General features: G+C 44.6%; 1 protein-coding gene across 1 annotated transcript in view; it reads right to left on the bottom strand.

The window, feature by feature from the left end:
- Positions 1-11,354, bottom strand: part of LOC147691962 (uncharacterized) — a 262,624-nt gene extending 251,270 nt beyond the window's left edge. The window contains exon 1 of the mRNA XM_086938248.1: positions 10,757-11,354. Within this exon, the coding sequence (XP_086794374.1) occupies positions 10,757-11,279 (523 nt within the window). The 5' untranslated portion in view covers positions 11,280-11,354. The remainder of the gene's footprint in view (positions 1-10,756) is intronic.
- Between the last annotated feature and the right edge of the window lie 2,424 nt (positions 11,355-13,778).

The following is a 13,778-nucleotide window of genomic DNA, read 5'->3' on the forward strand; positions in this document are numbered from 1 at the left end:
TAAGAGTTTATCCCAAAATAGACCCCTTATTTTCCTAGTCTTATCACCCTCTATACGCAATGTTATTTCGTATATTTTATGGGGCTCGCTAAGTCTGGTGTCGGCAGTTTCAACCTGAATGTATTCACTCGTGTCCACTGTCTCCAGATGTCTCATCAAGATCTTGCGGGCTATACTGATTTCTGCTGCACTGTCCAACATTGTCAATGCCCACTCCCCGTTTTTCAACTGTGTCCTCAGTATTCTCGGCATGGTTGATTACTCTAATACTGGCTACCTTCTTTTTTGGAAATTGAGATTTTTTACTCTGAGCAGGTTCCTTGTCTTTGGACTTGGTGTGCTCTCCTGGGTCTGACCGTCCTCTTCTTTCCGATTTCTGCGAAAAAGATCGAGAGGGACGTGTATCAATACTTTGATATCTATCAGTTTTTTTCAAATTATCCCTATTTCTAAGGTTATATCTTTTCTCAGAGGGCTCCCTCTGGGGAGACTGGTGTTCTCGAGTCGGAGTTCTTTCCCTCCGTCGAGGAGACCTTCCTCTGGACTGGAAAACTTTTTCCTTGGGAGTGGATTGTTTATTTCCATCCCAGCTCTTTTTAGGAGTGTTTGAATTATTTTTAATAAATAATTTTTCAGGATTTTCGAGCAGTTGGGGCTTTACTGGTTTTCCACCCAAGCTGTCTCTACCTAATTCTTCATAGCATTTCTCTAAGATTCTGGCAAGCTCAACTGGCTGATCTGTTATATCTGTTTCCTTCAACTTCTGGTGGATCGCCACAGATGCTGCTTCTCCCTTTATGTTGGCTAATAATATAGCCGAGACCTGCTTGAAGTCTTTCAGTAATTTCATACCAAGATTTAAAGCGGGCTCTGGACCGTATTCATTTTGAATCTGTTTTAGCACTTCTGGTATTACCGCCATAGACGGAACACCGTTTGTTTTTGTGTAAATGGAAGCAAAGACTGTACCCCAAGTGTCACAGTCCTCTATGTGTGGTGCGATTCCCATAGGAAGGCAGATTGTCAAGATTCTGTGTTTCTCTATAGGGGTAGTATCAGGAAATACTGCCTCTATTTGAGTGATTTTCTGTGCTAACCGGAAAGGAATTTGTTCCCGTTTTACGGGTGTTTTACCAAGACATGACTGTATATTCTGTGGTGTGATTTTATTAGTGTTCCCGTGATGAGGGGTCCGCTGTGGTACATTAACAGCTGGTTGGACTGTTGCAGTCCGCATTACATATTGCACTAATTGCCTATGTATTTTTATAAGTGTTTTTAGCTGTACTAACAGCTCTTCTCTAGACATTTTTCCAATGTCCGGATGTGGTGTGTAGCTGGCTAGAACCGTCCACGTTGCTCCTGGTCTACCTAGTGGACCGAGCCTGGTAATATGATCATTATGTTTTAGGGCGCCATTAAACCAGAGCAGGTGCTCTTGGAATTTTAGTGGGATTTCAGTCTCCTCGAAAGGAGCGTACTCTTCCGGAGGTTTCTCTATTTTGTAATAGTGAAACTCTTTTGTTCTAGCGTTTGCCGCAGGAAAGTTTATCCATGAATAGAATACCTCTGTCTGCCGATATTCGTGAGTCTCTATCACGAAAATTACTGTACCACCTTGTGGTGTCAGTCCGTTTTCTATAAGTTTTAACGTTATAGATTTTCTTAAGTGGACTGGGATGATAATTGCATCCGGGTCTGTGTCTTCGGGACCCTGCTGAGTCGCATCTGCTGCGCCCCCAGTGGTTCCGTTTTCTAAGTCTGACATTTTATTAATGCAGGTTTTGCAGAGTAGGTTTGCAGAGTAGGTCTCCAAGGAGACAAAGATTAGGTGCACAATATTTTGGAACACTGTATACTTCAACGTTGAATAAACCAGAGCTTTACATAGGAATCTCTTCCTACTGAGTTCGGGCGGATTTTAACCTTTCACCCACTCCAGACGTCTATTGGAGTATTTACGGGAGAAAGGGGTCTGTGTGAAATATGCACGACTGAGTTACTCTAACGTCTTGCGTTAGTTTATCGCCTTACCAAACGTTGGGCGCCATGTAGCGTAGTTCCTATTTTCCCAATAGGCCCTGCGCATTGGAATAACATAAACAGTAGTATCGACTTAGAAGTGCGGATCTTCCAGGCCTCTACTGACTATGCTAAACTTAATTGGGTTTGTTACCAACTAGCTCAGAGGTCACTGGAAACTTTCTTGACTGAAATAGGAAGTGATCAGCTTCCCTGGCACAGACAAGAAGGGATTCAGTTTTCCAACAACCGTGCAACATGACAACTTTGCTCCTCAGATCAAGAGTCAATCTCTAGGGTCGTGTGAAACAATAGACAGTTATTTTACTCAGTCAGGTTGGTGCAGTTTACTTTCACAATATGTAGAGAACAGAGAGACGGGCGTTTGTCAATAAAGGGTTAACATTTATTGAACAGTCTTTCTTCTCGTACAAGAGAAATGAATTGCCACAATTGCAAGACTTGTTATTATAAAAAGTACGTACAGTAAGATAAGTATTGTGAAATAATACTGTAAAAGCATTGATATGGTTTCTTAGCCATACAATGGTTTAAAAGTAATAAAACATATATACATTCATATATACATTAGGCTAAAATACTCAACTGGTGCTTCTAACTACGCCTACCCCAGTGTACCTGACCTAAGCCTAATACTTGGGAGGGGAGTAAGTAAGTAGCTTTAAGTTAAGTTGGTTTTGCCAAGGTTTGCTTCAAGAATTCTCTCTCAAAGGTTTAGTCAACACCATACCTCTGAAATAGAATGATGGAGGTCTGGTATCTCCCTCAGGGCTTGATATCCCAGTCACCCGCAAGGGTAGACCAGAAACGCTGGAGCTGGATTTCTCGGCAGGAGAAAGGCAGCGTCTCTTCTTCAGCGCGTCGAGGAGGAGAAGGAGGGGGGACAGCGTCCGCGGGCAGCTTGCATCTGCTGGGCTCTTGCAGGGGGACGGCTGTTCAGCTCCTAAGTTCACCACACCATTGTTCGCTAGTTAGCAGCGATAGCAGTAGCGATAGCATCTATGATATCTTCAGCATAACAGCAGCTTCAGGCGACGGGCAACAGGGGACTTGCTTAAGGCCACGTTGGTAGTATTTATACCTGAAAGGTGCCTTGTTTAACGTAAGTTTGCTGGACATAAGACGTCAATAAGATGTCACTAGGAAGTGATCGTCTATCAGTGCTCATTAGAGTTCTATTACTAATCAAAACACAGCAAGCGGAGATTTCCAGGTTTGCTGAGTTTTTATCTTGTTGAAGAACTTAGAGTGTTAATCTAGGAATCTCAGATAGTGACTTCTGCTCTGTCATTGCACTAATTGGTTGCAAAGGAAGTGGCAGAGAAAGCTATTCTGGAATGTGGCTCTGTTCGTGTGAGGCCAGAGATGAGTTACAGAATATTGCACTCGAACGGTTATGCCAATATAGGGAATAAATGGATTTATAGCCGAATAGGGGCATAAGGTCACAGTATCGATCAGGGTCCTAGATAAGCACGCATGTAGGAGGGACTTTAGTCCAAACAACTGCCCAGTGCCCGGGTCCCTTGAGGATTGCCTGGCCCTTCTATAAGCCATATGCAGTATATATGTTGAAGAGAGACATGTTGCCATCTTTATGGCCTTTGGTGCGTTTGTATGTGGGGAAACATTGTGGTGCAGTTGCACCTAAGATGAAGTGTTCTGTCTGATGCATTGTATATGTGATTTGTTGTGATCTGTGTTATACCATTCAACATATTTGGAGGAGAGGGATTGCTCACTTGCTTGAATGTAGTTACTTAGCGCCAAACCTAGTCAAAGCAGCAAAGAGCGCTGTGATTTTATACCAAAGGGTGCAGAACACTATTACACTAGGTCATGAACAGACCCATTCAACCTTATAAGGTAATGATCCCAATTGCTGCTGTATATTAACAATCATCGGATTGTATTTTGCCCCTTGCCTAAGAAAGGCCAATTCTGATCAGTGGTTGCTGCTTGAAGCCCCTCTCTGGTTCCTAATTATGATCCAGCCTAGCTGAGTCACACCTCAGACCAAAACAGTTGCTAAGCTACTGCCCTAAAAGACATAGCAGTTCAGTCCACCTCATGACACCTACTGTCCTCACTTCTTACCTCAACTCTCCCTAGAATTTGTAAACTTTATATTACATCCCAGAAACATTTGCTGTGTCATATACAAACGATTATATATTATAACAATGAGTCTTAGAGTAACACATATAACAGGAAACAATTAGATATAGACCAAGATGGGCGCTATATTCAACAGTGTCCAGCCGGATAAAGTATTTAATCAGATAAATAAATTTTCATTATTAGCAAAAGCGACAAACAATGGAGTGGGATGCAGTCCTGCAACCACTACATAAAACAAAGCATGAGTACATACAAAACAGTAAGGATTTCAGGCAACAAGTAGTGGAAGTTTTGATTTGATAAAAAGATTGAACAAGCTATCCATGATAGTATCCACACTAATAATACACAATGGTTACATGTGTGCAAAAATTTCAGTGGTCGACGACGTTTTGATCCCTTTCAAAACATTAGTGGGATCATCATCTGGACAAATAGGTTAATTGCCTGAGTATCAAAACACTGCTGTGGTTCAGAATAGAGCCAATACAGGAAAAAGGTTTTAGCAGCGTGCGGAGTCTGCTCATGGGTGAAGCGAGTATAAGGATAAGTATGCTCACAGCGGTAAATAGTGCCAAATTAGTAGCCGGTATCAGGTATCCGGGCGGCAGTGACCGCTAAGGAGGTTGCAAACGCGCGATGGCAGGAATCTCCATATAAATACAAACGAGGCATATCTTTTTAACAGTGTGCCCCCTGAATATCGAAAGCACAGTATCGATGGGGCACAATATCAAAAATAAAATATTCCGGGTAAATAAGTTTTGATTTTCTGTACCTATTTCTCCACCTATATGTACATATGGCATTGCCATGCATACCTTCAAGGTACACTACCGCCCGATTTCTCTCATTAACACCGAAATGAAGATCTATGCCACTGACCTGGCTCAGCGCCTCCTTCCCTTGTTACACCAATTGATCCACCTGGATCAATGTGGCTTCATGCAAGCCCGCGGCACTTGGCACTGCATACGGCGCCTCCACCTTGCCTTAGCCCATCGCCACCTACTCACCCCGTACCTGGCCCAGTTGCTCGTCGATTTTGAGAAGGCCTTCGATACGGTTGACTAGAGTTACTTGGAGGACGTTCTCCTCATGATGGGCTTCGGCCCCCATTTCTGACCCCTCATCCATGTCCTGTACTCCAACCCCACGGCAAGAGTCCTGACTAACGGCGCTTTTTCTGAGGCGTTCCCCATCCGAGGAGGCACCCCTCAAGGATGCCCTCTCTTGCCGCTCTTATTCGCGCTGGCGATGGAGCCCCTGGCCTGCCTCATAAGTACTGACCCCCAAACTCGAGGGTGGTCCTGGGATCCACATTAGGTCAACAAAATTGCCCAATACGCGGATGACTTCCTCCTTTTCTTGGCCGACCAGGAGAACTTCGGCCCATGCTGCCTGGAGGTCCTTCAGGACTTTGAGAGTATCTCGGGCCTGCGGCTCAATCCGGCGAAGTCCACTCTAATCCTCCTCCATCCGTCTAGAGCCTGCTTCCACTGGCAATCCAACATACCCCTACAGAGGCAATCGTTTAAATATCTTGGGATCTTCTTCCAGAGCTGGAATGGGCTCTTAACCTGACGCCCCTGGTCACGAAAGCCAAAGCCGATCTTAAGCGCTGGCAATCCCTCCTACTCAATCCCCTTGGAAGAGGGGCACTTTTTAAAATGATGATCCTTCTCCGTTTTTTATATATCCTTCAAAATATCACCTTTTACCTCCTGGGTGGTTGGTTCCGTGAGTTTGATGGGGTACTTACCAGATTTTTTTGTGGGGGGGGGGGGGGAGAGGGGGGAAGGCCACGTATGAGGCTGGCCCGCTGCCAGATACCTTCCTTCGACGGTGGCATGGGTGTGACCAACCTTAACCTCAACTACTTGGCCACTAGACTCATTGTCGTCCACGACTGGTTCGCTGGAGGCTGGTCCGACCTGGCTTATCGCACCAAGCTTATAACTATGGAATTCCCACAGATTCAAGCCTTCTTGTATGGCGCACCCATTCCTGCCAGTGCCAACTATTACACACATTACTAGGCCGGTCCTAACCGCTTGGCGCTCTGCTCTGTACGAGATGGGATAAGAAGCTCACCCAACATACGTCTTTGTGGTACGGCACATGGCTGCGTTAGGCATCAGCCCTTCAGGGTTTTCGGCAATGGACCGGGTCGGGATTTAACTCCTTGAGGACATTTGGGTGGAAAATCACGTCAGGGCCTTCTTCGACCTACAGCGATGCCACTCCCTTCACGCCACTCAATTCTACAAATAGCTGCAGCTCCGTCACGCCCTCACTACACATCTTTCACCAGGCACCTCACTCCCTGAGTTTAGTCCGCTACAAACCCAAGTAATGATGGGGGACCTGGGTAGAGGGGGGGAGTCGCGGATTTACTGCTCCCTTGTGAACAATGGCCCTACTACCTTAGACTCACTGCAAATCCGCTGGGATGGCTGGTTGAATCCCCTGGAGGAAGCCGACTGACAAGACACCCTTATGGCTTCCAAGATGCTAACGACCTCCTCTAAGCTAAGTCTCATCCAACTTTATTACCTTCACATGACATATCTCACCGAGCGTGCTTTCATAGAGCAGGATTATGCCACTTCCCTGATTGTTCACGATGTGGCCATGTCCTGGCCGATTTAAACCACATGGTCTAGCTGTGACCTGGACTCGCTCCATTCGGGTCAGGTATGGAATTAGAGCTCACGCAGCCTCTGGGATGGCAGGTCCCTCATGACCCTTTACGCCTTCTCCTGGGAGTATTTGATGGCCCGGGTGGCTCTAGAGCTGATAAATGCTTCTTGGGCACTGCAGTGGCAGTGGCCAAGCGAGATATTGCCGCAGCTTGGACACGAGCCTCACCCCGTACCATATGTGGGTAGCGGCGGGGAGTGGACTGGTGCGCGCCCCAGGAGGAACCCCTCTTCGAGGCCAGAGGATGTCCTGAAGATTTTGAAAAGGTTTCGGGCAAATGGCTCCATCTATTGGCTTAAGTTTGGTGCTTATTTTTCTCCCATATCGCTATATTGTGTTTGCACATGCTGGTTTGTCCGAGGGCCTTATAATTAGGCCAGGTCTCCTGTTGTTTGCCGTAGATGGGCTTGCTACAATGTTCTTTTTTATGCTGTCTATGTTTGTTTTGTTATCTCAAATGAGAATAAACTTGATTATCAAAAAAAACCTTCAAGGTATGTAGATGTGCAGCTAGGAAAAGTAAATCTACTTCCCTTTATCCACTTAGCCTTCAATATTTTGTCCCTTGAAATTCTGTCCTTGATATTCTTGTACCATGAAAACGTTGATGTTGATGGTCAGTACTGCAACCATTTTACCATATGACAAAGAATACTGCGGTGAAGGCGATGGCCACCAAAAGGAATAGATTTGGAAGGAGGTTCACTTTTCGATCTTTCTTACATTTTATCATGGCATTTCATCAATCAGAAGTGAAGAACGCAAACCATGACCCGTTAGATAATGTAATATCACGGTCATTCTCCCAAGCATTGGGAGACTTTCTCCCTCTATCAAAAAAGGCTCGGCTGGCATTTCTTGGAAGTTTTTTTGCCAGCCACTATGTTTTTTTTCAACAGATTTTATTGAGTTTTCAGAGATAAATAGGGTGCACATTTCAACTTACGTGTATCTTGGGACACAATAAGTGCCTACATAATGAGCAGTACATTCTGTCATCAGTGAAATTAAATAACATAACATACCTGCCCCTTGCCAGCCACTATGTTAAAGGGAACAATAGAGAATCATCCACAATTATCTCGTGCATTCCCTGCCAACACCGCCATAAAAAGCTTAAACCCTGCTGCACATGAACCTCGGTCAAGAGACAATAGAGTCGGACACGGGGTGAAAATGTTGTAGATGTTGTGTCATTTTTTTTGCATACTTGGGAAGTCTGCCCCTGCCGTTGCACGCCACTACAAGCCCCTAAGGCTGAATAACTTTTAGGCCAATCAGTTCACAGTGTGCCCTACTTGATAAGTACACTCTGCACCGTATTACATTTGTAACCTTTCATGGTGTGCACCGCGACCCTCTTACGCTGTACAGCGGGTGAACGTCGACAGCTGGCACAAGTAACAAACAAGCAATACAGAAATACATACATTTGCCATCAGACCATTCTTCTTAATCCCCTCCCCTGATCCATCTAAGAACTGGTTTGAATCTCACTAACGCATTGTTTCGAAAGCTACTGGCCAGCCTAACTACATGAATGGAATATTTTCTGCGCTCTGCCTGGTTTAACGATGGCGCCGTTTTTAAAAAGACACCACAAAAAGGAGCAAACATGCGCAAATACAACAGGTCTGGCTTTGGCAAGCTTGTACATTGATTATATATTTTTACTTTTCATGGCAAGTATATGACACAGAAATTAAAAAGAAAAAAGACATATCGCCTAAAGGTGATGGCCGTAAGCTTGCAAATAAATATTGAATTTAAAAAAATAACATAGCATATAGTGTTAACAGAACAATGCAGCAAGACGCATTTAGAAAAGGCACAGAAACAGTTTATAGTTTCAATGCACGCCACAGCAAAACACGATTTTACTGAGAAAAGTTATGTGATTTTAAAGTACTAAAACCCAAAGACACATTTTAAACACGCACGTTTGACAAAAGAAATTATGATAACCAATGGGGAAAAAAGCATCGGCAAAGTAAAACTATTGGTCCACCAGCCCTGGTACTGAAGTGCACTTCTTTTTAGATCAGACAAAGTCCCAAAACACACACAGTAGTGCACTTCTTTTTAGATCAGACAAAGTCCCAAAACACACACAGTAGAAGCGACGACCTCCTTGCACAATAAATATTGTATTTAACAAAATAGCATAGCATATAGTGTTAACAGAACAATGCAGCAAGACGCATTTAGAAAAGGCACAGAAACAGTTTATAGTTTCAATGCACGCCACAGCAAAACATGATTTTACTAAGAAAAGTTATGTGATTTTAAAGTACTAAAACCCAAAGACACAGTTTAAACACGCACGTATGACAAAATAAATTATTACCAATGGGGAAAAAAGCATGGGCAAAGTAAAACTATTGGTCCACCAGCCCTGGTACTGAAGCGCACTTCTTTTTAGATCAGACAAAGTCCCAAAACACACACAGTAGAAGCGAGTCATTGATTGACATGGACTTTACCCACTGCTCAACCCTGGATGCTATGATGGGCAGATACAAAATGTGAATGACACTTTACCAGAGCACTGGATAAAAATGACTAACCCAAAGTCCCTGAATCTATGTGTATAAGTATGTATATTTTTACTCATGAAGTTTTGGATACCATGTTGCCTCTCCAACACTTAAAGCTGTCACTAGGTCTGACCTAAAAACACGAGTCTAGCATTGGAGACACTGACAGTTAGTACCGAATGAAAACCGATCTACAACACCATTGCTACTACTACTATTACAAATAATAATAATACCAATATACGTAAAATATGCCTCATTGCCAAAGTTGTGCAGCTTTGAAGCACTGTAAATAACCGGAGCAATAACGCTAGTGGCGGCTAAGATTCCATGTCAAAGACCTGCAGATGACCTGCTCCAAATACGAGAGGGCTCTCCCAAATAACCTTTTCAGCGGTCCTTAAAATGAGGGCAACTATATTGGCAAAAAAGACATGTTATTTCCGGCATACAGGGTAGGCAAGCTACTGTTGTGCGTTTCATCAACATTCAATATGCCTACTCATTTATGGTAATTTAGTTAGCATTCACGTCAGTCGAGCCTTAAATGGAGTTGGGGGGGGCGGGGGCTTAAAGAAGGGAAAAAACAAGCTGTCCTGGCAGACTGGCCAAGAAGCAGTTTGATCGGCAGAATTCGATGTATAGATGACTCACTCACTGACCTCACAGTCGGTGTCCCCAGCTCCATTAGGAATGGATTGCCGCAAAACGTAAATAAAATGGAAAATGCATGCAAACATGCCAACACTCCTGATTTGGGGAGGGCATTCTCAAACTCGTGTATATGTTATTTTAGCTTGCTCCCTTTAAAATGTGCTCAACCCAAGGGCATAACGGCGTAGTTGGAAAGTGAGTGGGCCTGTCGCACATCTGGGCTCCGGTGACACTACACCTACTGTACTTATAACATGCGCACCCCACACGTGCCTCCCTGACCTGTGCTTTCTTCAGTCGAAGGATGGTTTCACTCCAGATTCTAGGCAAAGAGAGAGAAAGGCAGGATACATACTCGGGAAAGGACCGTGTAATACACACAAAGGCCTGCATGCTGTGTGCTGACCTACAAAGCAGGATCTACAACCAGGGTCATTCGCGAGCAGAGTACCTAACAGGGGTAGTGGCATGCACCACAGACCCCTGCCAACCAAGCAGGGGGAAGATTTCGAGCAAAAAATTGACAGGGTGGTTAATTCATAATGGGTGTTTCTTTGTTAATACCCAACCAAGTAAAGGTGGGAGGAGGGCATTTTCCTTCCCTGTATTAAGGCCCATGGTAACCCTGCTACGCCACGTTACCATGCGGACCGTGTAGTCGCTCAATTTTGCTCCCTATAATACACAGTATTATTCACCTGCTGGAGAGAAGGTGCTGTTCAAGGGCCCCTTCTTCGGCCTCAGGCTGCCAATCTCCCCGGTCTGCTCCAGTCTTTGACAGACCCCGAATTCCTCCCACTCGACGCGGTCCCCCGCCGCCACGAAGGTACCGAATTCGTCGTCTTCTCCGCCGCCGCCGCAGCCCCCCGCCTCGCTCTTCATGCTGCCGGGCTCTGCTGCATAGTTGCTGCTGCCATGTAAACACGTCTGCTGCCCCGCGCGCCCGGCGCAAGGCCGGTCCGCAGCGACGGCAGTTGCCATGGTTACTGGGCTTTGCGGCTCTCGCGCCAGGCGCGGGGTCGGGCGGGCGCCCAGCTCTGGGGAGGCTGCAGGACCAACCGCCGGTCCATGGAGACGGGGAGCCCTTCTAGTCAGAGCCCGGCTCCACCGCGGCGCAGACTCTCCGCCGCTCTGTTTGGAAGCGTCGAAGGACGGGCTCCGATAATCCCCGACTCCTCGCCCCCCTCCTGCACGCTCCTCCTGGTGCGTGAGCGCTGTCATTCCTCCCTCTCGTTATTCTGCCAGGCGGCTGGGACGGCTTCTGTTATGTGGCATGATGAGGGTGCTTCACTGCACGCTTGGTAATGATTTCAAAACCTGCAGTGCACGGGGATTAACCCCAGCCTTTCCGTGAAATACGTCCGTGGTTCATTAAGGGGCGTTAGCGGACCGACCGTAATACATCGTCACACGTAACAGCGCGCACCTTGTGTTTGTTATTGTCTATGTCTTCACCAGGTTCTAAGCTGGCCGCTGTTTAATTGTCATTTGAAATAGAATTAATACGTTTGCAATTTTTTTTCTGTTCGTACCGCTTCCTTGTGTGACTTTACAACTTGTACATTTGCAATTTTTTCTGTTTGTATCTTTTATGTAACGCATGTAATCAGTGCTTTAAATGGGAAAAAATAAGTGCAGGTACTCATTAAAATAAGCTAGAGTTGTAGTGAGTGGGCGGGGCTAGGGGAGGAGCTAAGGGCAAGGCATAATGATACTTAACAACTTCCATAATAGTCGCGGCACACACCAAAACACATGATAAATGTGTTTATATAAACAAAGCAGGTTAACTCATTTACAAAACGAAAGAGAAATGTGATAATATGTTAATACTTTTTTTGCAATAGTTGCACATTCTTAATGCCATACTGTTAATTGATGTTGTTTGGCACAATACTATATATTTTTGATCACGTGACTAGGAAGAAACTGAAGCACCCCCACATCAAAATGAAGCTCTTATGGCAACAAGCAAATTAGGCAAATCATCATGACCCTCCCCAGAAGATCTCTCTTGTCTCTTTCATCGATCTATCCATTCCAGCGACGGCTCGTGGAGGGAGTTACGGTGGGGCAGGAGGGCGGGGAGGGGGAGGGGCAGGGCGGAGGTTGCTAAAAACCGGCATATGGATAATTGCAGGTAAGTAAACAATTTAATTAATAAAACGAATTTAGTAGCTCGCACTGCATTGCATTTTGCGATGCAAGGCGCACTACGAAATTCGTTTTATTAATTAAATTGTTTACTTACCTGCAATTATCCATATGCCGGTTTTTAGCAACCTCCACCCTGCCCCTCCCCCTCCCCGCCCTCCTGCCCCACCGTAACTCCCTCCACGAGCCGTCGCTGATCCATTCATCCTTTCATCCTACTATTAACCTGCTGATGTCCACCATTTACCCTTTACATTCTGTTGTCTATTCAATTTTCATCCATCATTCAGTTTTTCACCATTCCGTCTGTCCACCCTTTATATCCAAACCTATCCATCCATCCAGCTTTAAACCTATCCCTTCATCCTTTCACTCATCCATCTCTTTATCCACCCTTTCACTCATCCGTCAATCCTTTCGCTCATCTATCCATCAACCCTTTCACTCCTTTATACCATCCACACTTTCACTCCATCCACACTTTCACTCAATCCCTCCTTTCACTCATCCATCATCCACCCTTTCATCCATCCTCCCTCTCTTTCATTCAGCCATCCAATCTTTCACTTATCCACACATCATCTGCCCTTTTATGCAATTATCCACCCTCTTACACCCAATTTCAATTTCAATTTCATAAGCTTTTATTCGATTTGAAAGTACAAATCATACAAGCATAAATTTATAAACAATTCATTAAATTTAAAAAACAAAGTTATTCAAGTGAACTCCGGAATGTTTCCTGAGGGAGGTGACATATATAGACAGGCACTGGGCATCAATACATAGTTGAGGATATGATAAAAGGCTAAAAGGTGAGAGAATCATACTTGTACAGACAGGAATAAAAATAGTAATCACATATAGTGCATATCCTGGCAGCTGTACATTTTAAAACAAACACCAAGCCAAATAATGGAACATTGTGAGTTTGCAAAGTAAAATCAAAGAACTGTAAGTACAGACAGGAAAGTGTAGAATTACACCCATATATCGAGTCACTCATCCATCCATCCACTCACTCACTCACCCACCAACCCTCCCTACTACGTTATTCATAAACCTTTGTCGCGGCAGACATGTAAACACAAAGTGCCACCCATTTTCTTTAAAATACCTCCTGAGAGTGTCTTGATTTTCTCTCTCTCTCGCTTTTTTCTTTAAAAAAACAGGCCTACAAATGCAGGGAAACACACAAACATAAGCAGACACAAAAAAAACTCCGGTAAGTTAAAAGCCATGATATAGTCTTCACCATGGCTTTTTTAATTGCCACTACCAGGGGACAGCCATGATTCCTGTGTTTGCGCAAATGCAGAGGATAGTGTGAATGTGGGTGACAGCACAGGGCCTGAATGGACCCCAGAGCTGCCAAGGTTTCAGATTGCTTATGTGTGACATTTTCATATTTTCATTGTAATTATGAGTGACATTTCAACGACTATGAGTGTCACTTTCCTGCGAGCAAAATTAAGCAATGAGGACGAGGGAATCATATAAATATCAGAAATGACACTCATTTGAGTTTAGCTGCTAATGTTTCAGATTGCTTATGTGTGACATTTT

Source organism: Lissotriton vulgaris, chromosome 9 (genome assembly GCF_964263255.1).
Source record: "Lissotriton vulgaris chromosome 9, aLisVul1.2, whole genome shotgun sequence".
NCBI lineage: Eukaryota > Metazoa > Chordata > Amphibia > Caudata > Salamandridae > Lissotriton > Lissotriton vulgaris.